This window comes from Scyliorhinus canicula, chromosome 7 (assembly GCF_902713615.1).
Source record: "Scyliorhinus canicula chromosome 7, sScyCan1.1, whole genome shotgun sequence".
Lineage (NCBI taxonomy): Eukaryota > Metazoa > Chordata > Chondrichthyes > Carcharhiniformes > Scyliorhinidae > Scyliorhinus > Scyliorhinus canicula.
Window position 1 is genome coordinate 10736958 of NC_052152.1, and position 27742 is coordinate 10764699.

General features: G+C 45.2%; 1 protein-coding gene across 1 annotated transcript in view; it reads left to right on the plus strand.

The window, feature by feature from the left end:
* The window catches only part of LOC119968632 (E3 ubiquitin/ISG15 ligase TRIM25-like), a 162555-nt gene extending 139209 nt beyond the window's left edge, over positions 1-23346 (plus strand). The window contains exons 20-22 of the mRNA XM_038801254.1: positions 1001-1540; positions 7113-7227; positions 23283-23346. Coding sequence (XP_038657182.1) covers positions 1001-1540; positions 7113-7227; positions 23283-23346 — 719 coding nt within the window. The remainder of the gene's footprint in view (positions 1-1000; positions 1541-7112; positions 7228-23282) is intronic.
* Positions 23347-27742: the final 4396 nt, after the last annotated feature.

The following is a 27742-nucleotide window of genomic DNA, read 5'->3' on the forward strand; positions in this document are numbered from 1 at the left end:
TCTATAGCCCCCCAAAACCTTTCCCTACATTTTTCCATATATCTTTCTTCAGGTGCTCCTTCAACCCTTCTTCACCTGTCCTAACGCCTCATTTTATCCTTTATTTCCTTCCCCAGAAATAACAATTTGTGTTTCGGAAGCTCATTTCACATAGTTAAATGTCACAGGAGCTTTATTAACCAAAACATGACACTCACATAACTAGAGAGGTGACCAAAAGCTGGAGAGGGACAGTGCGGGTTCAGTTCCCATGCCGGCTGAGGTTATTCATGAAGGCCCTGCTTTCTCAACCTGAGGTGTGGTGATCCTCAGGTTAATTCACTACCAGTCAACTCTCCCCCTCAAAGGGGAAAGCCGCCTATAGTCATCTGGGACGATGGTGACTTTACTTATTCCAGAATCTAGAACCGAGGCATGGCCATTATTAATGGACCAATTAACATTGGGAAAGTTCAAGAGGCCAGAATTAGAGGAGCGGAGGTTTGTAGGGCTGGAGGAGGTTGCAGAGATAAAGGTGATGAAGTGATTTGAAAACTGGGAGCTAGTGTGGTTCAGTGAGTTCAGAGATGATGGGTAAATGAAACCTGATGCTGGTTAGGACATCAGCAGTAGAATTTTGGATGACGGCAAGTTATCAGAGGGTAGAATATGGGAGATTGGTGAAGAATGCATGAGTAAAGCTAACATGGTTGGACCCCTTTGAAGAAAGATATAACGTAGGTAATCGGGGGTGGGGGAGGTTAATCAGCATTAAAAATAAGCATAGTTCCACAATTTGCTGCATACAGTGAATATATTGAATTGCTAGTGTTAGTGCAGATTGTCCACAGTGGACGCAGGCACTAACTCACAAGGATTGAGCTTGCTTGATGTGAATTCAACATGCACAGAATACAGTGTAAAAAGGCTATGTGGAGCCACCGCTATCTGTGAAGCACTGTCATTCTTACCATGTATCTGTCAATCATCAATATGATAAACCTGTTCCTTTCCTCTCCAGGGGAATTTTCCTCGTTGACCCTGGATTTAACGACAGCAAACAGACACTTGATCCTGTTTAATCATCTGAGATCGGTGACGTACAGTAATCAGGAACAGTGTTACTCAAATAACTCAGAGAGGTTTAAAAGTCATTCTCAAATCCTTTGCACACAGAGTTTCTACTGGGGATGCCATTCCTGGGATGTGGAAACTGTTGGTAATTGGTGGGGAATAGGGATTGCTTATGGGAGTATACTGAAGAAGGGTAACCATTCTGATCTTCGGTACACTGAAAGAGCTTGGTGCTTGTATATGATCATGAATAGCCTGTCAGCCTATCATAATGGCATGTGTACAAAAATACCACTGCGTTCCTCCATCAACCAGGTCCGAGTTCAATTGGACTATGTTACAGGGACTGTGTCATTTTGCGATGTTACTGACACATCGATACACTTACACACATTTAAAGACAGATTTGCTGGGCCTTTATATCCAGCATTTTGCTGTGAGAACAATTCTGGGCTCAAACTGTTAGAGTCAAAGAACAAAAAACAAAGAACAAAGAAACGTACAGCATAGGAACAGGCCATTCGACCCTCCAAGCCTGTGCCGACCATGCTGCCCGTCTAAACTAAAATCTTCTACACTTCCTGGGTCCGTATCCCTCTATTCCCATCCTATTCATGTATTTGTCAAAATGCCCCTTAAATATCACTATCGTCCCTGCATCCACCACCTCCTTTGGCAGCGTGTTCCAGGAACCCACTACACTTGCCTCGTACATCTCCTCTAAACATTGCCCCTCGCACCTTAAACCTATGCCCCCTAGTAATTGACCGCTCTACCCTTGGAAAAAGCCTCTGACTATCCACTCTGTCCATGCCCCTCATACTTTTGTAGACCTCTATCAGGTCGCTCGTCAACCTCCGTCGTTCCAGTGAGAACAAACCAAATTTATTCAGTCGCTCCTCATAGCTAATGCCCTCCTTACCAGGCAACATCCTGGTAAATCTCTTCCGCACCCTCTCTAAAGCCTCCACATCCTTCTGGTAGTGTGGCAACCAGAATTGAACACGATACTCCAAGTGTGGCCTAACTAAGGTTCTATACAGCTGCAATATGACTTGCCAATTCTTATACTCAATGCCCCGGCCACTGAAGACAAGCATGCCATATGCCTTCTTGACTACCTTCTCCACCTGTGTTGCCCCTTTCAGTGACCTGTGGATGTACACCTGGATCTCTCTGACTGTCAATACTCCTGAGGGTTCTACCATTCACTGTATATTCCCTACCTGCATTAGACCTTCCAAAATGCACTATCTCACATTTGTCCAGATTAATCTCCGTCTGCCATCGCTCCGCCCAAGTCTCCAAATGATCTAAATCCTGCTGTATCCTCTGAGGCTTCATCGCTATACGCAATTCCACCAACCTTTGTGTCGTCTACAAACTTACTAATCAGACCAGTTACATTTTCCTCCAAATCATTTATATACACTACAAACAGTATCCCCGTGGAACACCACTAGTCACAACCCTCCAATCAGAAAGAACCCTTCCATTGCTACTCTCTGCCTTCTATGACCTAGCCAGTTCTGTAACCATCTTGCCAGCTCACCCCTGATCCTGTGTGACTTCACCTTTTGTCCCAGTCTGCCATGAGGGACCTTGTCAAAGGCCTTACTGAAGTCCATATAGACAACATCCACTGCCCTACCTGCATCAATCATCTTTGTGACCGCTTCAAAAAATTCTATCAAGTTAATGAGACACAACCTCCCCTACACAAAACCGTGCTGCCTCACGCTAATACGTCCATTTGCTTCCAAATGGGAGTAGATCTCGGAGAATTCTCTCCAGTAATTTCCCTACCACTGATGTAAGGCTCACCGGCCTGGAGTTCCCTGGATTATCCTTGCTACCCTTCTTAAACAAAGGAACAACATTGGCTATTCTCCAGTCCTCCGGGACATCATCTGAAGACAGTGAGGATCCAAAGATTTCTGTTAAGGCTTCAGAAATTTCCTCTCTAATCTCCTTCAGTATTCTGGCGTAGAACCCATCAGGCCCTGGGGACTTATCTACCTTAATATTTTTCAAGACGCCCAGCACCTCGTCTTTTTGGATTTCAATGTGACCCAGGCTCCGGATTCAACATCCACCAATTCCTTCTCTTTGGTGAATACTGATGCAAAGTATTCATTTAGTACCTCGCTCATTTCCTCTGGCTCCACACATAGATTCCCTTGCCTATCCTTCAGTGGGACAGCCCTTTCCCTGGCTACCCTCTTGCTTTTTATGTACATGTAAAAAGCCTTGGGAGTTTCCTTAACCCTATTTGCCAATGACTTTTCGTGACCCCTTTTAGCCCTCCTGACTCCTTGTTTAAGTTCCTTCCTACTTTCCTTATATTCCACACGGGCTTAATCTGTTCCCAGCCTTCTAGCCCTGACAAATGCCTCCTTTTTCTTTTTGATGAGGTCTACAATATCTCTTGTTATCCAAGGTTCTCGTAATTTGATATTTATCCTTCTTCCGCACAGGAACATGCCGGTCCTGAATTCCTTTCAACTGACATTTGAAAGCCTTCCACATGCCAGATGTTGATTTACCCTCAAACATCCACCCCCCCAATCTAGGTTCTTCAGTTCCCGCCTGATATTGTTATAATTAGCCTTCCCCCAATTTAGCACATTCACCCTAGGACCACCCTTATCCTTGTCCACCAACACTTTAAAACTTACTGAATTGTGGTCACTTCCCGAAATGCTCCCCACTGAAACTTCTACCATCTGGCCGGGCTCATTCCCCAATACCAGGTCCAGTACAGCCCCTTCCCTAGTTGGACTATCTACATATTGTTTTGAGAAGCCCTCTTGGATGCTCCTTACATACTCTGCCCCGTCCAAGTCCCTAGCACTAAGTGAGTTCCAGTCAATATTGGGGAAGTTGAAGTCTCCCATCACAGCAACCCTGTTGCTTTTACTCCTTTCCAAAATCTGTCTGCCTATCTGCTCCTCTATCTCCCGTCGGCTGTTGGGGGGCCTGTAGTAAACCCCCAACATTGTGACTGCACCCTTATTTTTCCTGATCTCTACCCATATAGCCTCGCTGCCCTCTGAGGTGTCCTCCCGTAGTATAGCTGTGATATTCTCCCTAACCAGTACGCAACTCCACCACACCTTTTACATCCCCCTCTATCCCACATGAAACATCTAAATCCTGGAATGTTTAGCTGCCAATCCTGTCCTTCCCTCAACCAGGTCTCTATAACTCCTACCTGTGACACTTTCCGCCACCTGAATGCTCCTAAGTGCATCCAATTGCTGCTCCAACCGAACCACGTGGTCTGTGAGGAGCTGCCATTGGTTACACTTGCTGCAGATGTAGTCGACCGGAACGCTGGAAGCGTCACAGATCTGCCACATCTCAGTTGGAGCACTACACCCCGTGACATTTAAGAACTAATTAATTAATTTAAAATAAACACTTGAATTATTGTTAGATTGAGTTACAATTAACTATATGGCCCAATTCATTTTGTATTTCTGAGAGACTTTAATTTATTTTAGTATTTGTTCTCAAATTGTCAGTGTCTCTGGCAAGCCTGGGATTTGTGGTCATTCCAAGTTGCCTGACCAGATAACCTGAGACAGCATTGAAGAGCAAAAAGTGTTGGTTTGGTACTGGCATCAGATATTGGTCTGATCAGGTAAGACCTTTCCTAAAGGACATTAGTGAACCAGAGCTCCAGCAGGGTTGTTTTGGGGCTGAAATGATTCACCTCCAACAACCGTAACTCAACGTTACAACAGATATGCCTGCGCTCTCCAAATGGTCAGAGGCTGACTATAGAATCATAGAATTTACAGTGCAGAAGGAGGCCATTTGGCCCATCGAGTCTGCACTGACCCTTGGAAAGAGCAGTTTACCCAAGCCCATGCCTCCACCCTATCCTCGTAACGCAGTAATATCATCTAACCTCTTGGACACTAAGGGGCAATTTAGCATGGCCAATCCATCTAAGCTGCACATTCTTGGACTGTGGGGGGAAACCGGAACACCCTGAGGAAACCCACGCAGACACGGGGGGAAAGTGCAAATTCCACACAGACAGTCACCGGAGGCCGAAATTGAACCTGGAAGCCTGGAGCTGTGAGGCAGCAGTGCTAACCACTGTGCTGCAGTGTTATTGTTAAGAAAAAATAGCTTAGGGCGGCATGGCGATGCAGTGGATAGTACTGCTGCCTAACGCACTGATGGCCCAAGCTCGAATCCGGCCCAGGGTCACTGTGGAGTTTGCACATTCACCCCGTTTCTGCATGGATCTCACCCCCACAACCCAAAAATATGTGCAGGGTAAGTGGATAGGCCACGCTAAATTTTCCCTTAATTGGGAAAATAAGTGATTGGATACTCAAATTTAAAAAAAAAACATTTACACCATACACCTCCTGCATGCATTTCATGAGCCGGCACTGTATTTCTTTTATAAATAATTGGGTGCTCTAAATTTATTTTATAAAATAAGAAATAGTTTGAGAGCGTGTGAAATAAATTCTTTGGTCAGAGGGAATGGGGGGAATGACAAGGTACTGAAGGCAGTGTGGTAAGCCTGGGCAATTGCCAACTCTTCTTTTTCAGTGGTCTCTGAGGATGACAGAATACCGATTAATGTGTACAATTATATTGTTTGAATGCAAAGGTATGATCCTATGAGCTGCACATGTCCATTTATTTTTGAAGTTGTTCATTTCTGATTGAAGTATATATTCCATTGAATAAAGTGAGCATACAGTATAACATTTAGACCACACTGTTGTTAATTCACTGTCGTGCCTAACGTGTTAGTGGTTTCTCACTTCACACGCTGCTCATCCTCAATGTCATGTGCTATTGAGCTCACTGCATGTGATTTATGGGTTTCTGGAAGTGTGCAGTGGCTGGAGAGTTTTCACAGCTGAGAAAACAGAAGTGGTTGGCATCCACTGAACTAAATGGCCTTTTCTTGTGAGTTCCCACAGTATTGTCAGCACCAAATCTAGGCTGCAACTCAGCACAGTACTGAAGGACTGCTGAACTGTCAGAGGTTCCACCTTTTGGATGAGACATCAAGTCAAGGCCCAGTCTGCCCACTAAATGGACATAAAAGATCCATGAAACAAAAACAGAAAATGCTGGACAATCTCAGCAGGACTGACAGAATCTGTGGAGAGAGGAGGGCGTGAACGTTTTGACTTTTTGTCAAAGCTAAAGAGAACTGGTAATAGGATCAGATCTATAGTGTTGGGGGGGGGGGGGGGGTTGGTTGAGCAGTGGGGCTGGATAGGGGACCAGCAACAGGAGATGGACAAAGATGTCAAGGACAGAAAGAGAACGGGAATGTAAGTGGGGGTGATTAAGGTTAAGAAGGGTGCTGATAGGGGCACACAAAGAGATTAGAATGTGAGAATGGCAAAATAAAGGTGAGCAATGAGTTAAAGGGCAACTGGAACAGGGAACAGATGGCTCAAGTGGGTGAAGGGGAACAATGGAAGGGGAAAACAGATCAATAAAAGAAATGAAAATAAATTGATAGAAATAAAAATGGGGTGAAGATGGAGGAGAGAGTTCATTGTCTGGAAAGACGTGCTTGTTAGGTGAATTGGAAATTCTGAATTCTCCCTCAGTGTACCTTCAGTGTACCCAAAAAGGCGCCGTAGTGTGGTGACGAGGAAATTTTCTTAGTAACTTCATTACAGTGTTAATGTATGACACTCATAAAGATTATAAAGTTATGAACTCAATGTTAAATCTGGTAGGCAGTAACGTGCCAAATGGGAAGATGAGATGCTGTTCCTCCAGTTGCCGTTGGGCTTCACTGGAACATTGCAGCAGGCCAAGGACGGACATGTGGACGGGAGAGAATGATGGTGAGTTGGAATGGCAGCGACAGGAAGCTCTGGGTCCTGCTTGGGAACGGACCGGAGGACCGATAAAAGGTCCATGGCTGTATTTTGAAGAAGAGCAGCTGGAGCTTGTGAAAGTCACTATATAAATGGAAATCTGTTGTTCTTTTTACATGAACCTACTCCAGGTGCCTAAGTCATTGACATTTGCATGAATTATTGATAAATGCCTATTAGTAGAGGTGTTCTTAGAAGTGACTTTCATAAGACATTCAGTGGCACAGAGTTGTGCCTTGTGCACTGGTATTGACTGTTTCCTAAACCTCTGTGGAATTACTGCACTGAAGATCAGGTGAGTGACGGACAGGTGTCCATTTACAAGGTAAAAGGAGCCCTATTAATTGCCGTGGATGACCCATTTTTGACAGACTCTTCATCGGAATTACCCAGCATATCAGATGATGCTTTTTTAAATTAGTCCATGGGATGCGGGTAACATTTGTTAGAGCTGCATTTATTGCCCATCCCTATTTGCCCTTGGAAAGGAGGTGGTGGTGAGTTGCCTTTTTGAACCACTTTAGTCCATGTGGCGTAGGTCCACCCACAGTGTTGGGAAGAGAGTTTCAGAATTTTGACCCAGTGACAGTGAAGGGCATTGTCCCAAATCAGGACGGTGGGTGACCTGAAGGGGACAGTCTAGCTGGTGAAGTTCCCATGCATCCGCTGCCCTTTGTATTTCTAGATGGTAGAGGTCGTGGGTTTGGATCGTTATGTCAAAGGAGCCACGATGAAATGCAAATTATGCATACTGGATAATTATTTGTCTTTCACTTCAAAGCAAATGAAAATCAGGAGAGATTGTAACGCTGCAGTCCATTCACTCATAAGATCCTCAATCTTTTTATTATAACTTTTATTATAACCCCAGTTGATGTTATAACTGGATGGTAAGGTTCAAGAATGGAACCCTGGCTCGAATGACGGTAACTTTTACATTTAAAAAATAAAATATGGATGAACAGAGTCACAGGAGCACTAATTAGTTCAAACAAAATGAAAAAAATTGAAAAGTTGGATTATTATACTGTTATGAATATAGGAAATTGTCATATTTGAAATATTTGTTGCAGTAATGTTATTGAAACCTGGGTTAAGATGCATAAAGTCAGTATGTCTGCTATTATGTATTTGTGGGAGAAGAATGCCTTATGCTTTGGGATGAACCACATTAAAAACAGAGAAATGGTGTTACAGTTAGCAGTTGTTAAGTAAAAGAAGATATTTTCACTTACTTCCGAAACATGCCTCTATGGGCTGGATTTACCTACCAACCCGCCGCATGTTTTACGGCTGCGGAGGGGTCCCTGGCAGCGCGATCTATTGGTCCCTCCATTGTCAACAGGATTTCCGGTTGGCTGCACCGCTCATTAACTGTAACACCATTTCTCTGTTTTTAACGTGGTTCATTCTGTGTTTATATTAAAGTTTGCTTTAACATAAAAGATACCACTGGGTCAATGTTGTCACTCCTGTGATGCAGAAACATTTCCTTACAGTTTGCCAAATTGTAAATAATTGGGTTCTTGTCCGGAGAGATGAATCCAAATGATTCTGAATTAGACATTCCTCAAATTAGACTGTATAAGAGGAAGTAATAAGAAATTTGGCGAATTAATCCAGAGTGAAATCGGCTTGACCTGAAAGATTTATTACAGTCACACATGTGGGAACATATTAGGAAGTACAAAGGTAATTATACACAATGTAAATTCAGAAAGTACTGTTCCATATAGAGTGAATCCACTAAAGTTGGCGCAGGTTCAATTTAGATAGTTCTTTACTCGACCTATCATATTATTTCTTTTCCATTTTCTTCTGGTCTTGATCTTGTTGCATCTGGTTGCATTTGTTGCTTCTTCTTCTTCTCCTTCTGGTCTAAGCTGTGTCGTTTCTCTTTGTGTGCTCAAGATCAGTTTCCTTTGGCTTATCTGATTTATCTTTGAACTTTTCAAATCTTCTTTTGTCCTCTTCAGAACTATCCTTTTAGCATTTCACTTTCCCGGACTGACATTTCAGTCATTTAGAATAATACACATTATTCTACATGATCATTCATACAGACAAAGATGATACGCTATATATATCATTACATGCTCCAATCTCAGATGTGACATACTATTGACCAATCAGTTCCTCATGGTCAGTGGGTGGATGTCCTTTGGTCCAGTATGAATGTCAATTCTTCATTGATGAAATGCCAAATATGATGCAGCTGTGCCTCAATATTGCCTGAAATCACAAAGACTACATTCTTAAGTGTTATTCTTGAGATGCAGTGACTGTGATGTGAAGCTGCTGAGTTCTGAGTACCCTTGTTACGGCGCTAATGAAGGCATTGGCTTTTAATAACTTTCTTCCCAAAGAGGTCTTCCTCCTTTCTGACCTAGCTCACTCCTGCTCACTCTTGCAGTAACACCAATTAGAGGCTGGTTTCAGAAGGAGCTCCAAAGTCCTGCAGTGCACTCCTCCCACACTGCCTTAGACCCCTTCCAATCAAATTCGCCGTTACTTCTGTTTTGAGCCAAAGCCAATACTTTAGCAAGATGGTGGTTCTTCACTTTTATTTCCAGCCGGAATTCAACTTTCCTTCTCTCGCTGTCCATGAGCCAGATATATACCCCATGCCTCACGACATAGAGGTCGAGCTTCCTCATATTGTTCTCCAGCCTCACCCAATAATAGTGGATTCCATAGTTGTTGCGGCGGACATTCCAACCCTTCTCCCCAAGCCCAGAACCTGTGAAATGCCCATGCCCCATGTGGACCTATACACACCCCATTTAGAAGCTGTGAGCATGGTCACCTACCGAGGTCAATCCCTGAACCGAGGAGAGCTTCATACACTGCACTGCCCTCCTCTCCACCACCTTTACAATGTGTTTCCAATCTGCAGGCTGCAGATGCCTCCAGTTACTATAGCTTTACTGGCTGCAGCCCAATACAGTGACAGCCCGGCCCAGGGACAGCCCCAGGAAGGAGTCTCTGTACACCAATCTATGTCTTTTTCCTCTGGAGCACACGGCCCCTGCCTCTCCCAGCAGCTGGAATGCACCCTGCTCACAATGATTCCTCTTACTGCATGCCCACTGCATGCTGGACTGCCTCATAGAGTCATTGGGTTTACAGCACGGAAAGATGCCATTTGGCCCATCATGTCCATGCCAGCCATCAAGCACCTATCTATTCCAAACTCATTTTTCAGCACTTGGCCCATAGCCTTGTCTGCTCTGGCACTTCAAGTGCTCATCTAGATACTTCTTAAATGTTGTGAGGGTTCTTGCCTCTACCACCTTTTTTAGACAGTGAGTTCCAGATTCCCTCCACCCTCTGGGTGAAAACCTCTTGCCCCTTACCTTAAATCTGTGCCCCCTGGTTATTCACCCCTCCACTAAGGGTGACAGTACTTTCCTATCCACCCAATCCATGTCCCTCATAATTTTATGCACCTCAATCAGGTCACCTCAGCCTTCTCTTTCCAGGGAAAACAACCCCAGCCTATCCAGTCTTTCTTGATAGCTGAAACACTCCAGCCCAGGCAACATCCTGGTGAATCTCCTTGGCACCCTCTCCAGTGCATTCACATCCTTCCTGTAGTGTGGTGACCAGAACGGCGCACAGTCCTCCAGGTGGGGCCGAACCAGCTCCAATATAATCTCCCTGCTCTTACATTCAATGCCTTGGTTAATAAAGGCAATAATCCCATAAGCTTTCTTAACCACCTTATCCACCAGTCCCACTGTCTTCAGAGATTCTGTGGACGTATACACCAAGGTCCCTTTGATTCTCTACACTTCCTTGGGTCGGACCATTCACTGTATATTTCCTTGCCTCATTAGTCCTCCCAAAATACATCACCTCACACTTTTCATGGTTAAATTCCATTTGTCACTCTTCTACCCATCGAACCAGTTCGTCTGTAATGTCCTGTAATCTAAGACCTTGCTCCTCCTGTCTCTGCCATCTGACTATGAGGCCCACATAACCGTTGGACTGCCTGTAATCTGTCCCTCCTTCCCACATCACTACAGGAATGTCTGCACTCTGTGACTCCTGACTGCAAGCTCGAGACTAAGGACATGGACTTTCACAGTGTTCCCCATTGTTTTGAGGACTAAAGACTACTGCGCCCCACCCAAACCACCCAAACTTGTGTGACCCACCCCTCACATACTACACTAACAACCCCTCGCCATCCTATTCCAGAGCCTGCGTGAACTCCCTCCAGTCACAAATGTGTTATCCCCTTGTTTGTCAATGCTTCATGTACCCGCGCCGGGCTCCAGCTTTCCACAACTCATTCTATTCTCTGCCTTTCATTATTATTCATCCTCCTCCATCTCCTTGGCTCTTTGCCTTCCATTGCACCCCCTTTCTTTCCTCAGTGTTTTTGCACAGTCTTTCTACCCCATTGATCCCCTTATCTTCACACTCACAGTCCTTGCACAGCATTTCTCCCTCATTGACCCCCCCTTGCGCTTATCATTCCCACCCCCCTCACACCCCATCTCCAGTCTAAATTCTCATTTGTGAAAGTGGAGTTCTGCCTGAGAACCACAGCAGAGTGGTGTCCTTTTAGACACCGGGAGAAGAAGACCCCTGCACCCCTCAACTCTGGGCGCAGAGCTGGTCAGTGTCTGAAAGTGGAAGCTGAATGCTTAGGGCAGTACGATAGTGCCTTTGTGGACAACATCGGCAAAGATCAGGAAGTGACCAGCCCTGCAGCCCCAGCAGAGTGGTGTTCAGCACAACATGGGCAGCGCAGCGCTATGGCATTTAGGCTATATCTAGGGGCTTTTCACAGTAACTTCATTTGAAGCCTACTTGTGACAATAAACTATTTTCATCACCTCAAAGTCACAAGTGTACTGAGGTCCGACTTGTGCGTGCCACACATTTTCAAGTGGGTTGGATTGGATTGGATTGGTTTATTGTCATGTTTACCGAGGTACAGTGAAAAGTATTGTTCTGCGTGCAGCTCAGACAGATCATTCCGTAAATGAAAAGAAAATATATAATAGGGCAAACATAAAATACACAATGTAAATACATAGACACAGGCATCATGGGTGAAGCATCCATGAGTGTAGTACTGCTCAGTAGAGAAGATCTGGGAAGAGATCAGATCAGTCCATAATCCCATTAGTCCATAAGAGGGTGGTTTAGGAGTCTGGTAACCGCTGTTTTTGAACCGGTTAGTGCGTGTTCTCAGACTTTTGCATCTCCTTCCCGATGGAAGAAGTTGGAAAGGTGAATTAGCCGGGTGGGAGGGGTCTTTGATTATGCTGCCCGCTTTCCCAAGACAACGGGAGGTGTAGACAGAGTCAATGGATGGGAGGCAGGTTCATGTGATGGACTGAGTTTGAGATCAATGTAAAGATTGGAAGGCGGGAGGAGATTTGGCGATCAGCTGTCAAAAATGAGCATTCATGAAATTTGAATGAGTGTGAATAGCATTTATGACATTAGATATTAGGATAACAGACATTAACAGACATTAACAGATATTAGGATAACGGACATTAATCTGCTGTTAGGACAATTGCAAATTGGTGGGATTCCGCCTTTTTGCCTGCCGTAAGATACCCACCCATCATAAAACCCGCCACGGATGGGATGGGCAAAATTTGCTCTTATATATGAATACCCTGATAAGAGACCAGTTATCAAGGCAATTTATAAGAAAGAAAGCAAAACACTGTGGAATTCCATCTTAACTCCATTGTTATGGGAGCGGCATTTTCAGAACCCCAAAACGTATCATGGAGTTCAACCAACCTCCACTTTAATGTATTGTTGCTTTTGAAGCACACTGCTTGGTCTCCAGGTGTGGATTTACAATTATGGACACGTAGGTTTTTAAACACAAAACAATGTTTATTCCATGAATTCAACTTAACCTTTTTAAATAAACATTGGATCATTTACCACCCCTTACTTCAAAGATAACCCCAAAAATAATACAAATGTTCCTTCAAACCTCCAAAAGACTTAACACCTTTAAACAGAAACACATCAGGTTAAAGACATTACTAATATGAGTTTAAATCACCCAGATGATTCAGAGATAGTCTTTCCTGGCAGAGATCACCGCAGATCCAGCTCACTGCAAACACAGACACACCCCAGCTCTTTTTCTTCATGCAGCTCTCAGCAAACCAGCCAGGCACTTTTCAGCTGCTCTCTCAAGCTGAAACTAAAAGCAGAAATGAGCTCAACTCAACTCCCCCCCCCCCCACCCTCTGACATCACTTCAGTAATATGAGCTGTTGCGTTTCTTAAAGGTACATTGCTTAAACATCCATTTCTTAAAGGTACTCTCACATTACACCATTTATATTTCGAAGAAGAGTCATAATGGATTTGAAACATTAATTGTTTCTCTCTGCACAGATGCTGTCAGACCTGCTGAGTTTTTCCAGGACTTCCTCTTTTTATTATAAGTAGCAGATATGATTTAACATATGCATTTACAATAGTATAGTGGTCCGAGAAATGAAATAACTAGAAGTTAGTGGACCAGTGCAAAAACAATGATTTAAAAGGCAAATGCCTTTATCTCCAAGATGCTTGAATACGGAAGGTTGAGTTTTTGGCCCAATTCTATCAAGCTCTCTTAGATCAGAGATGGGGTAACCATGGGGACCACATCCCAGTGAGGATAGATTTGCCTTGGCGATGATGCAGCAGAATGATATCAAGAGTGACACCAGGGTTGCAAAGGTTCAGTTACGCGATCACATTGACTAGACTTGTATTCTCTACGCAAGTATGGAAGATTAAGGGATGGTCTAATTGAGTTGTTTATAATCTTTAATAGATTTGATAGGCTTGATAGCAATATCCCCTCGGGTGCGTGAATCCAGATTTAATGGACACAACCCAAAAAAAACTAAGTAGTTCAAGGGTGATTTCACGAAGCAATTTTTCTTACAAAAGATAGTTGAAATCTGGATCTGTCACGCAAAAAACATGGAATGACGATTGAAAATGTCAAAACTGGGACTGACAACATTTTACGAGCTATAAAGGATTATGGAGCCAAGGTGGGCAGATGGAGTTAAGACGCAGATCCAACAGTATCCAATTGACTGCAGAACAGGTTTGGGAGTTTGCATGAGCTAATTCTGATCCTATGACCCCAAACACCCCCCTTAAACTTCTCCATCTCTGCTTTTTTAAGATGCTCCTTAAAACCTTCTTCAACTTTCCTCATGTCTCCTTCCATCGCGTCACATTTTCAGTGCCACATTTTCGGGCTTACAATCCTGTCATGCATTTTACTACATTAAAGACACCATTCCAATACAAGTTGTTGTTGTACAGTGTGTTGTGTCCCTGTGGGTTTCCGATAGATGCTTTTTGCAATGTTGGGCTGATCTCTTCACCTTGGATTGCTCCGTAACATCCTTTAGTTTATTTATTTACAGCATCTTGGCTTTGCTGGCTGGGCCGTTATTTATTGACCATCCCTTTTTTCACATGGTGGTTAGCTGCCTTTTTGAACGACTAGAGTCCGTGGGAGGCATGGCGGCACAGTGGTTAGCACTGCTGCCTCACAGCACCAGGGACCCGGGTTCAATTCCGGTCCCTTTCTGTGTGGAGTCGGCATGTCCTCCCTGTGTCTGTGTGGGTTTCCCCTGGGTGCTACGGTTTCCTCCCACGGTCCAAGGAAGAGCAGGTTAGGTGGATTGACCATGTTAAATTGCTCCTTAGTATCCAAAGATGTGCAGGTCAGATGGGGTTATGGTTTTACGGGGATAGGGCGGGGAGGTGGGCAGAGGTAGGGTGCTATTTCAGAGGGTCAATGTGGACTCGATGTGCCGCATGGCCTCATTTTGCACTCTAGGAATCCTATGTCTCTGTGTGGTGCAGTTATATCCACAGTGCAGTTATGGAGGGAGTTCCAGGATTTGGACCGAGTAACAGCGTTATGTTTCCAAGTCAGGATGGTGTGTAACGTAGAGGGGAGCTTGCAGGTGATGGTGTTCCCATGTATCTGTTGCTCTTGTCTTTCTAGATGGTAGAGGTCGTGGGTTTGAGAGATGATTTCTAAGGAGGCTTGGTAAGTTCCTGAAGTGCATCTTATAGCTGGTACACTCTGCCACAACAGTGCGTTGCTGGTTGAAGGAGTGAATGTTTGTGGAAGGGGTGCTAATCAAGCGGGTTACTTTATCCTGGATTGTGTCAAGCTTCTTGAGTGTTGCTGGAGCTGCACTCATCCAGGGTAATCCATTACACTCCAGAGTGGAGCCCTCTAGATGGTGGACAGGCTTTGAGGAGTCAGGAAGTGAGTGCTTGCTGAGTAGGGGAGTAAATTTAAAAAAAAACTTACTGTTGGGCGTTTCCAGCTGAATCTGGTTGGAGTGAGGACAGAGTGACTGCTGGGTAATTAGTAAAGATTTAAATTGTTTGCGCAGGCCCATAACAGCTGATTGCTGTTCTCGTGCGGGGCGCAGTGGTTGCTGATTAAGTGTTTTATTTTTACCTGTATTTAAGTTAGGCGGTTCCTAAACCCTAGACACTACACTGGTAGTGTCCCCCACCCTTCCACCTCCTCTAACCTAAGGGGTTGAGGGAATATCAGGTAAGCTCTTCCTTTCTTTTCTTGCTTTATCTAGAGGGGATGGCAGGGAAGGCAGTGCAATGTTCCTCCTGCAGAATGTTTGAGGTGAGGGACACCATCAGTGTCCCTGCTGATTTCACTTGTGGGAAGTGCGCCCATCTCCAGTTCCTCAGAAATTGAGTTAGGGAACTGGAGCTAGAGCTGGATGAACTTCAGATCATTCGGGAGGCAGAGGTGGTCATAGATAGAAGCTTCAGGGATGTAGTTACTCCGAAGTATGTAGATAGATGGGTGACGGTGAGAGGGGCTGGGAGGAAGCAGTCAGTTCAGGGATCCTCTATGGTTGTTCCCCTCAGTAACAAGTATACCGCTTTGGATACTGTTGAGGGGGACAACCTACCAGGGGTAAGCCACGGTGAACGGATCTCCAGCACTGAGTCCGTCCATGTGGCTCAGAAGGGAAGGAGGGAGAGCAGGAGAGCAATAGTTATTGGGGCCTCGATAGTTAGAGGGACAGATAGATGGTTCTGTGGCAACGAAAGAGACTCAAGGATGGTATGTTGCCTCCCGGGTGCCAGGGTCCGTGACGTCTCGGACCGTGTTTTCAGAATCCTTAAGGGGGAAGGGGAACAGTCACAAGTTGTGGTACACATCGGTACCAACGACATAGGTAAGAGAAGGGACGGGGATTTAAAACAGAAATTTAGGGAGCTAGGGTGGAAGCTGAGAGCAAGGACAAACCATGTTGTCATCTCTGGTTTGTTGCCGGTGCCACATGCTAGCGCGTTGAGGAACAGGGAGAGAGTGCAGATGAACACGTGGCTGCAGGGATTGTGTAGGATGGAGGATAATTGGAGCACATTCTGGGGAAGGTGGGACCTGTACAGACAGGACGGTTTGCACCTGAACCAGAGGGGCTGTACGAGCTGTAGTCCAAAAGCCAGTGTTGAGAGTAGTAAGATACTGAGAAGGGTATCAAGGTCACAGGAGTGTACCGACAGACAGAAAGGTGGGTTGAAGTCTGTCTACTTCAATGTAAGGAGCATCCGGAATTAGGTAGGTGAACTTGGAGCGTGGATTGGCACTTGTGACTACAATGTTGTGGCCATTACGGAGACATGGTTAGAACAGGGACAGGAATGGTTGTTGGAAGTTCCGGGGTATAGATGTTTTAGTAAGAGTCGGGAAGGTGGTAAAAGAGATGGAGGAGTAGCATTGTTAATCAAGGATAGTTTAACGGCTGCAGAAAGGCAGTTCGAAGGGGATCTGCCCACTGAGGAAATATGGGTCGAAGTTAGAAATAGGAAAGGAGCGGTCACGTTGTTAGGAGTTTTCTATAGGCCCCCAAATAGTAATAGAGATGTGGAGGAAGAAATTGCAAAACAGATTATGAATAGGTGTGGCGGTCTCAGGGTAGTTGTCATGGGTGACTTTAACTTTCCAAATATTGATTGGAACCTCTATGAGTCGAACAGTTCAGATGGGGCAGTTTTTGTACAGTGTGTGCAGGAGGGTTTCCTGACACAATATGTGGATAGGCCGACAACGGGGGGGGGGGGGGGGGGGGGGGGGGGGGAGAGGGGCACATTGGATTTGGTACTGGGTAACGAACCGGGCCAAGTGTTAGATTTGTTTGTGGGAGAGCACACTTTGGAGATAGTAACCACAATTTGGTGTCCTTCACTATTGCAATGGAGAAGGATAGGGCCATACGGCAGGGCAAGGTTTATAATTGGGGAGGGGTAATTATGATGCGATTAGGCAAGAATTAGGGAGCATAAAATGGGAACAGAAACTGTCAGGGAAAGGCACAAATGAAAAGTGGAGCTTGTTCAAGGAACAAATACTGTGTGTCCTTGATAGGTATGTCCCTGTCAGGCAGGGAGGAAATGGCCGTGTGAAGGAACCATGGTTCACAAAAGAGGTTGAATGTCCTGTCAAGAGGAAATAGGAAGCGTATGTAAGGATGAGAAAACAAGGTTCAGTTGGGTTGCTTGAGGGTTACAAGGTAGCAAGGAATGAGCTTAAAAAAGGGCTTAGGAGAGCTAGGAGGGGGCATGAGAAGTCCTTGGTGGGCCGAATCAAGGAAAACCCCAAGGCTTTTTACTCTTATGTGAGAAATAAAAGAATGACCAGGGTGAGGTTAGGGCCGGTCAAGGACAGTAGTGGGAACTTGTGCATGGAGTCAGAGGAAACAGGAGAGGCATTGAATGAATACTTTTCTTCAGTGTTCACCAAGGAGAGGGGCCATATTTTTGAGGATCAGAGTGTGATACAGGCGGGTAGGCTGGAGGAGGTAGATGTTCTGAGGAAGGATATATTAGCAATTTTGAAAAACCTTAGGTCGACAAGTCCCCTGACCAGATGGGATATATACAAGGATTATTTGGGAGGCAAGGGATGAGTTTGCAGAGCCTTTGGCTTTGATCTTTGGGTCCTCACGGGGTTAGTGCCAGAGGAGTGGAGAGTGGCGAATGTTGAACCTCTGTCCAAGAAAGGGAATAGGAATGACCCTGATAATTATAGGCCAGTTAGTCTTACTTCGGTGGTCAGTAAGTTAATGGAAAAGGTCCTGAAGGATAGGATTTATGGCCGTTTGGAAAGATGCAGCTTAATCCAGGATAGTCAACACGGATTTGTGAAGGGTAAGTCTTGCCTCACAAATTTGATTGAATTCTTTGAGGAGGTAACTAAGTGTGTCCATGAAGGTTGAGCAGTTGATGTCGTATACATGGATTTTAGTAAGGCGTTTGATAAGGTTCCCCATGGTCGGCTTATGAAGAAAGTAAGGAGGTGTGGGATGGAGGGAAATTTGGCCAATTGGATAAGTAACTGGCTATCACATAGAAGACAGAGGGTGGTGGTGGATGGAAAATTTTCAGACTGGAGACCAGTTACCAGCAGTGCATAACAGGGATCAGTGCTGGGTCCTCTGCGATTTGTGATTTTTATCAATGACTTGGAGGAGGGGGCTGAAGGGTGGGTCAGTAAATTTGCTGATGACACCAAGATTGGTGGAGTAGTGGATGAGGTGGAGGGCTGTTGTAGGCTGCAAAGAGACATTGATAGGATGCAGAGCTCGACCAAAAAATGGCAGATGGAGTTTAACCCTGATAAGTGCGAGGCGATTCATTTTGGGAGGAAAAATTTGAATACGGATTACAGGGTCAACGGCAGGGTTCTGAGGAATGTGGAGGAACAGAGAGATCTTGGGGTTCATGTCCACAGATCTCTGAAGGTTGCCACTCAAGTGGATAGAGCTGTGAAGAAGGCCAATAGTGTGTTAGTGTTTATTAACAGGAGGCTTGAGTTTAATAGCCGCGCAGTTATGCTGCAAGTGTACATGACCCTGGTGAGACCACATTTGGAGTACAAAGAAGAAAGAAAAGTACAGCACAGGAACAGGCCCTTCGGCCCTCCAAGCCTGCGCCGACCATGCTGCCTGTCTAAACTAAAATCTTCCACACTTCCAGGGTCCGTATCCCTCTATTCCCATCCTAGTCATGTATTTGTCAAAATGCCCCTTAAATGTCACTATCGTCCCTGCTTCCACCACCTCCTCTGGCAGCGGGTTCAAGGCACCCACTACACTTGCCTCGTACATCTCCTCTAAACCTTGCCCCTCGTACCTTAAACCTATGCCCCCTAATAATTGACCCCTTGACACTGGGAAAAAGTCTGACTATCCACTCTGTCTATGCCCCTCATAATTTTGTAGACCTCTATCAGGTCGCCCCTTAACCTCCTTCGTTCCAGTGAGAACAAACCGAGTTTATTCAACCGCTCCTCATAGCTAATGCCCTCCTTACCAGGCAACATCCTGGTAAATCTCTGCACCCTCGCTAAAGCCTCCACATCCTTCTGGTAGTGTGGCGACCAGAATTGAACACTGTACTCCAAGTGTGGCCTAACTAAGGTTCTATACAACTGCAACATGACTTGCCAATTTTTATACTCAATGCCCCGGCCAATGAAGACAAGCATGCCATATGCCTTCTTGACTACCTTCTCCACCTGTGTTGCCCCTTTCAGTGACCTGTGGACCTGTACACCTAGATCTCTCTGACTGTCAATACTTTTGAGGGTTCTACCATTCACTGTATATCCCCTGCCTGCGTTAGACCTGCATTAGTATTGTGTGCAGTTCTGATCACCTCACTATCGGAAGGATGTGGAAACATTGGAAAGGGTGCAAAGGAGATTTACCAGGTTGCTGCCTGGTTTGCAGGATAGGTCTTATAAGGAAAGGTTGAGGGAGCTAGGACTTTTCTCTTTGGAGCGGAGGAGGATGAGAGGCGACTTAATAGAGCTTTATAAGTTGATGAGGGGGATAGATAGAGTGGACGTTCAAAGACTATTTCCTCGGGTGGATGTAGCTGTTACAAGGGGCATAACTATAAGGTTCAGTGTGGGAGATATAGGAGGGATGTCTGAGGTAGGTTCTTTACTCAGAGAGTTGAATGGACTGCCTGCTGTGATGGTGGAGTATTTAGGATCTTTCAAGCACATGGAGCACGGCAGAATGACAGGGATTGGGATAGATTGATCTTGGTTTCGGACAATGGTCGGCACATCATCGGAGGCCGAACGGCCTGTTCTGTGCTGTACTGTTCTATGTTCTATGAAGTGACTTACTCGTTGTAGGTCTCTAACCTCTGATCTGCTCTTGTAGCCTCAGTGTTTATATGTCTAGTCCAGTTCAGTTTCTGATCAATAGTAACCCCCAGGATGTTGATTGTGGGGACTCAGCAGTAGTAACGCCATTGATTGTTAAGGGTGATAGTTAGATTCTCTCTTGTTGGAGATGGTCATTGCCTGGCACTTGTGTGGCATGAATTTTACTTATTAATTGTCAACCCCAAGCCTGGATATTGTCCAAGTCTTGCTGCATTTGGACATGGATGGTTTCACTTTCTAAGGAGCTACAAATGGTGCTGAACATTGTGCAATCATCAGCAAACATCCGCACTTCTGGCCTTATGATGGAAGGGAGTCATTGATGAAGCAGCTAAAAATGACTGGGCCTCGGATACTCCCCTGAGAAATTCCTGGAGTGATGTCTCAAGACTGAGATGATTGACCCCCAATAACCAGAACCAATTTCCTTTGTGCCAGGTATGACTAACCAATGGAGAGTTTTCCCCCGATTCCCATTGACTCCAGTTTTGCTGGGCCTCCTTGATGCCACACTTGGCCAAATGCTGCCTTGGCATCAAGGACAGTCACTCTCTCTCACCCCTGGAGTTCCGACCTTTTGTCCAAGGCTGTAATGAGGTCAGGAGCTGAGTGACCTTGATGTGACTCACAGTGAGCATCAGTGAGTAGATGATTGTTAAGAGGTGCTGCTTGATAGCATTGATGATGATCCCTTCCATCATTTCCTTGATCATTGAAAGGCGGCTGATGGGATAGTAATTGGCTAGGTTGGATTTGTCCTGTTTTTGTGTACAGGACATACGTGGACAATTTTCCACATTATCACACACATGTCAGATGTTGATTCTATCTTGAAATTGCTTGGCTAGGGGCGTGTAAAGTTCTGGAGCATACAGTTTCAGTACTATTGCTGGAATATTGTCTGAACCCATTGTCATGCCGTATCCAGTGGCTTCAGCCGTTTCTTGATACCATGTGATTGAATCGAATTGGCTGCAGACAGACATCTATGGCATTAGGGAGCTCTGCAGGTGCTTGATATGGATCATCTAGGCTGATGGCCAGCTGCCTTAAAGAGGTCGGTTTTAAGGAGTATCTTAAAGGAGTGTCCTTTTGCAGACACCGAACTGTTGCCAGTTGAGACAAGCTATTTTCAGTCAGGCCCCGTTTCCTTACTTTGGCTCAGGGTCAGGTTTTGATCTCTGGCCCTGCGGATTATGTGGATTGGATTTGTTTATTGTCACGTGTACCGAGGCACAGTGAAAAATATTTTTCTGCGAGCAGCACCAACAGATTATTTAGTACTTGAAAATAAATGAAAATAAAAAGAAAATACATAATAGGGCAACTCAAGGTACACAATGTAAATACATCGACACCGGATTGGATTGGATTTGTTTATTGTCATGTGTACCGAGGTACAGTGATAAGTATTTTTCTGCGAGCAACTCAGCAGATCATTAAGTACATGGAAGAAAAGGGAATAAAAGAAAATACATAATCGGGCAACACAACATATACAATATAACTACATAAGCACCGGCATTGGATGAAGCACACAGGGTGTCGTGTTAATGAGGTCAGTCCATAAGACGGTCATTTAGGAGTCTGGTAACAGTGTGGAAGAAGCTGTTTTTGAGTCTGTTTGTGCGTGTTCTCAGACTTCAGTATCTACTGCCTGGTGAAAGCAGCCCGATGGAAGAAATTGGAAGAGTGAGTAAGCTGAGTGGGAGGGGTCCTTAATTATGCTGCCCGCTTTCACCAGGCAGCGAGAGGTGTAGATGGAGTTAATCCCAATGTTATAAATACAGCTAGTTGTACTTAGCCATTGCTGAACTAGTTTTTAAAAAAAAAACCTTTCCCTCGCTGTTTGGTAACTAGGATTTTCATGCGAGGAACGTCTATATCGAGTGCTGAAGTGCTAAACATGCTCTGATATTTCCAACCTATGTTAACAGGCTAGTGAAAAACTGCTGAGTTTCTAAGACTAGATCTAATCCCATCCTCTGGCTCAGATTTACAATAGCAAGAAAAAACTTACACAGAACCTGGCCTCCAGGTATGTAGTGACTGAACACTCAGTTGGAATGATGAGAGGCAGTGGAGTTGTGTTTCTGTATGTTGCCATGGAGATCGTGAGGCTCAATGGGTAGCACTCCTGCCCCTGAGCCAGGTTGAAGTCCCACTCCACGATGTTGCCAGAACTGCTGAGTCTTCCCAGCATTTTCTGTTTCTAGTTCACTCCAGGACTTGTTGGAAGGAGAGCTCGCGATGCAGTTCAGTTGGCTGTTATCCAGGCTGCAGACCCCTCCAACACTTCACACCATTCTCCAAGGATGGGAAAGAGTGTGAATTTAAGCTCAACAGTTTGGTAATCTTTACACAGTGCGTGTGGATGGGCAATACCGGAGTCAGTCAGAAAGCACTTCTTCCCACAAAAGGCAGTGGAAATCTGGAGTACTCCCCTCAAGACAGGGTGGCACAGTGGTTAGTACTGCGGCTGCACAACTGTCTGTGCGGAGTCTGTACGTTCTCTCCGTGTGTGCGTGGGTTTCCAGCAGGTGCTCTGGTTTCCTCCCACAGTCCAAAGATGTGCAGGCTAGGCGGATTGGCCGTGATAAAAATTGTCTCTTAGTCTCAGGGATGCACAGGTTAGGTGGGTTTACAGGTGTAGAGTGGGGGAGTGGTGTCGGGTGCACTTTCAGAGGCTTAGTGCAGACTTGATAGGCTGAATGGCCTCCTTCTGGAGGTGGGATTGGTCCTTGAACTTTAGGTCGCTGGTATTGCTTTCTCCGGCTCCTTTTCTGGGCCTCCTCTTGCTGTTGGGTGTCCTGGAAGAATTGTGTCCCTTCAATCAGGAGGTTACTCCGAGTGGGTCTCCTCTGAGCAAGGGACCTCCCAGGCATTGACGTCAATGTTGCATTTGTTGAATTGTGAGTGTTTGTACATATTACCACAATTGGAAAGAGAATCTAATCAATAAAGATTCAGCTTGATATATATATATATATGTAACAAGCACAGAGTGCAAAAAGTATGTTCACCTCCCATAATCTGCAAAATGCCTCCAGTCTTACATGTGCAACTGTCAATCATTGATCTAATAAACCTATTATTTTCCTTTCTAGGAGAACTTTCATGTTTGACCCTGGATCCAAATACAGCAAACAAGCACTTGATTCTGTCAGATAATCTGAGCTCGATGATGTACAGTAATCAGGAACAGCCCTACCTAAATAACTCAGAGAGGGTTTTTAAAAATAAATTTAGAGTACCCAATTCATTTTTTCCAATTAAGGGGCAATTTGGCATGGCCAATCCACCTACCCTGCACATCTTTGGGTTGTAGGGGCGAAACCCACGCAAACACGGGGAGAATGTGTTAACTCCACACGGACAGTGACCCAGAGCCGGGATCGAACCTGGGACCTCGGCGCCGTGAGACTGCAGGGCTAACCCACTGCGCCACCGTGCTGCCCACTCAGAGAGTTTGAAAGCCATTCTCAAGTCCTTTGCATACAGAGTTTCTACTTGGGATGCCATTCCTGGGATGAGGAAACTGATGGTAATTGGTGGGGAATAGGGATTGCTTATTGGAATATACAGAAGGTGGGTGACAATTCTGATCTTCGGAACACCGCCAAAGCTTGGTGCTTGCATCTCTGCTTTAGCAACTTGTCAGCCCATCATAATAGCAAGTGTATTCGCCTCCCACTCCACCTCCCTATCAGCAGGATCCGAGTTACATTGAACTATGACGGAGGGACTGTGTCATTATCAGATCGCTGACACAGTGATGCCCTTACACACATTTGGGGCCACATTTGCTGGATATGTGTATCCAGCGTTTTCCTATGAGAATAACACAAGGCTAAAACTGATCAATTCATTCTGAACACTTTAGAGACTTCAATTTCTATTGTCGAATATCCATTCTTGAATTATGGCTGTCGCTAACAAGGCTGGGATCTATTCTCCATTGCAAGTTGCCTGACTCGATTACTTCACAGAACATTCAAGAGCAAATAGGAAGGCTGGGATTTATTATTGTCCACCCCTAGTTGCCTGACAAGATTACTTCAGAGAGCATTTGATTGTAAATTGCACAGGTGTGATGCTGCAGTCACGTATTAGCCAGGTAAGGCAACATCTTCCCGAAAGGGCTTTACTGAACCGGATCTCCTGCGGCGATGCCCTGGGGCTGGGACAATGGCTCTCCAAACACTACAGCCCGAATTTACCATTTTCAAATGTGCCTTTGCTTCCCTCATGTATAAAAGCTGCCGAGAAGGAGCAATTTGCTTCAAATGAAATAAAAGGGAGCGAGGATGAATGACCAGACACTGGAGACAGAGGGCGAAGCCAGAAGATTGTCAGACAATATTATTATTTGGTTGTCTTTGAGGATGACAGGAAGCATATTAATGTGCATGTTTTTATTGTTTGAATATGTCCTTAGAGATTCATCTGTCTCTTGTTACTTTTGAAGTTATTCATTCCTGATTTAATTATGTTTTCTATTGAATAAAGTAGGTATTGAGTGCAGCATTTAGTGCGGTTTTTCTGTTGTTAATTCAGGTTTTTGGTGAATGCCATTTCTAATGTGATAGTGATTTCTCACTTTGTGGGCTGGATTCTCTGATTTTAAGGATATTTCCCCACACTGGCTTGGAAACGGTGGCGTTTTATGACAGAAAAAATGGCGTAAAATGGCCACCGATCCTCCGTTTGGCTGGGGGCTAGCATCAAGGCAGCATAGAGCACCCGGCTCTAGCTGTCGATACGGCCCGGAGAATTGCTGGGTCTGTGGACGCACATGCGCACGGCGGCAGCCTGCAACGGTCGTGCCGTGCAACATGGCATTGTCTGCTCACGCACCGGGCCAGTGAAATAGTGCCACACCTTTGGTCGGCTCGCGCGCCCCAGACCACCCTCCCACAGGGCCCTCAGCCCCTGGCAAAGTCCCCCTTGCCCGCAGATCGGCCCTCCCCCAACTGGGGGCGCTGGACTGATTCCACAGCCACCACATCGAGTTCCTGACGGATGAGACCATGAGAGACCCACACCGTCGGGAACTCAGCTGGTCGGGGTCGGAGCATCGGGGCGGTGGGCCGCTTAGGAGGGGGTGGAGCATCACAAATGCCGATTTGGTCGTAAACTTTGGTTCTCCGGCTGATCGCCGAATGCGATTTCGGTGTCGGCGACTGGAGAATACTGCCCCATGTGCGGCTGTTCCTCCCTGTCTTGTGCTCACTGCCTGTGATTTATGAGTTTTGACAAGGATGTGGTGGGTGGAGAGTCTCATTGCTGCGCATTGGTATCCACTGCCCATCTTCTTGTGAGTTCCCTCTGGCAGTATAAGCACTCAGTTTAGGCTGGCACTGGAGTGCAGTATTGAGGGAGCGCAACATTGTCACTGCCGCATTTTGGATGAGCCTTTAAAAAAGGCTCATCTATGTAGTGATATACCCTTATTGGATGGCAGCATAACATCACAAAAAGGAAAGTGTGTCATGCGATCCATTTCTAGTTTAATTTTTGCCTGTGAGCAGAACCCAGCATTACTCTGGGGTCTTCAAACTTTCTACCTTTGTACAAATGTTCTTGTGTGCCTAGTCCTAATAAATGAACCCACAATGTGTTTTCCCAACCCCTTACGAGTGATTGGTGCCTTTATGTCTTGATTAAAAACACAACAGTCTGCTCTATCAGGTGAACGAAAAGGTTCAATGGCACTAATTTGAGGAGGTTCTCCACCTACCCTGGTCTAAGTGTATCCTCATTCCAGTATCACCAGTTTGTCTGTTCATGAACATGTTGCTATTTGCAGGGATTTTCTGTGCGCAATTTGGCAACTTTGTTTCTGACATTAAAATAATGATCAAACTTCAAAAGATTATTGGCCGCCAAGCTCTTTGGGACATCCTGAGGCTGTGAATAGCGCTAGATAAATGTAAATCTGTCTTTATTTTTATGTGCTTTTATTTCATGTTCCTTCATCATTACCAGTCCAACCTTTGCATGAATTAGTGATATGTCCATAATTATAAAGATGCTCCTCGAAACACTTTCATAGGACTTTCATTGGCACAGAGTTGCCCCTGGTGTCACTGGCATTGACTCTTTCCTAAGCTTCTGCAGAATTACTGCACTGAAGGTCAAGTGAGGGTCAGGTGTCCATCTAGAAGGTAATAGACTCCCTACTGAAATTCCTGATGATCCACTTTAACAGATTCTTCACCTGCATTGCCCGGATGTTTCGACTGCAATTGCAAATGGTTAAAACTGGGGGAAGATTTCAAGGCATCTGCCAAATACATTTTTTAAAAAAACTCCCATTTCATTCATTGTCTCACTCTTCTCTTGACCAATAACTTTTGATAACCTGAACTTCAGAGAGCAGCACACATATATAAAACAATATTGGGTAGCACAGTAGCATAGTGGTTAGTGCAGTTGCTTCACAGCTCCAGGGTGCCATGTTCGATTCCCCGCTGGGTCACTGTCTGGGCGGAGTCTACACATTCTCCCCGTGTCTGCGTGCATTTCCTCTGGGCGCTCTGGTTTCCTCCCACAGTCCAAAGATGTGCAGGTTAGGTGAATTGGCCATGATAAATTGTCCTTAGTGTCTAAAAGGTTATGTGGGGTTACTGGGTTACGGGAATAGGGTGGAGGCATGGGCTGACGTAGGGTGCTCTTTCCAAGAGCCGGTGCAGACTCGATGGGCTGAATGGCCTCCTTCTGCACTGTAAATTCTATGATTCTATGATAAAGGTCAGGCCAGGCCAAATTAATCTGAAGTGGACAGCGAGTAGCTATGGACATTATTTTATATGAACTTCCAGAAGGTATTTGGTAAAATTATTTCCAAGAGATTGTTAGCTAAAGTTGAAGTTCATGTAACTGAAGGAAAATTGTTGATCCGGTTGGGAAATTGGCAGAATGGCAGGATCAGAGAATAGGGATAGTGGACAGGTATTCTAATTGGCAGGATGAGATTGATGATGCCCCTCAAGAATCTATGTTCGGCCAGTAACAACCCAATACCAGATCCATTCTCGTATTGCCCTCTCCGTATTGGACATAACCAATGTAATTGTTTCTCCGGCACCCAAATGTATATGTACCTCCCCAATTCCCCCCCCCCACTCAAATGTATATGTACCTCCCCAATTCCCCCCCCCCCACCCAAATGTATATGTACCTCCCCAATTCCACCCCCCCACCCAAATGTATATGTACCTCCCCAATTCCCCCCCCACCCAAATGTATATGTACCTCCCCAATTCCCACCCCCCCCCACCACCCATATGTACCTCCCCAATTCCCACCCCCCCACCACCCATATGTACCTCCCCAATTCCCCTCCCCCCACAAACAGGTGCCTACTTATGTGTTAAACATAATATTGCTAACTGTACAGAGTTGCTATTGTTGAGCTAGTGCACAATATTGTACCAGTTATTTTTTTCTCCAGTTTTCTTCTCTTCTTATGTATATACATTTTATTCTGTGTATATAACTGTAAATATACCTTGTTCAAAAACCCAATAAAAAACATTTATAAAAAAAAAGAATCTATGTTCGA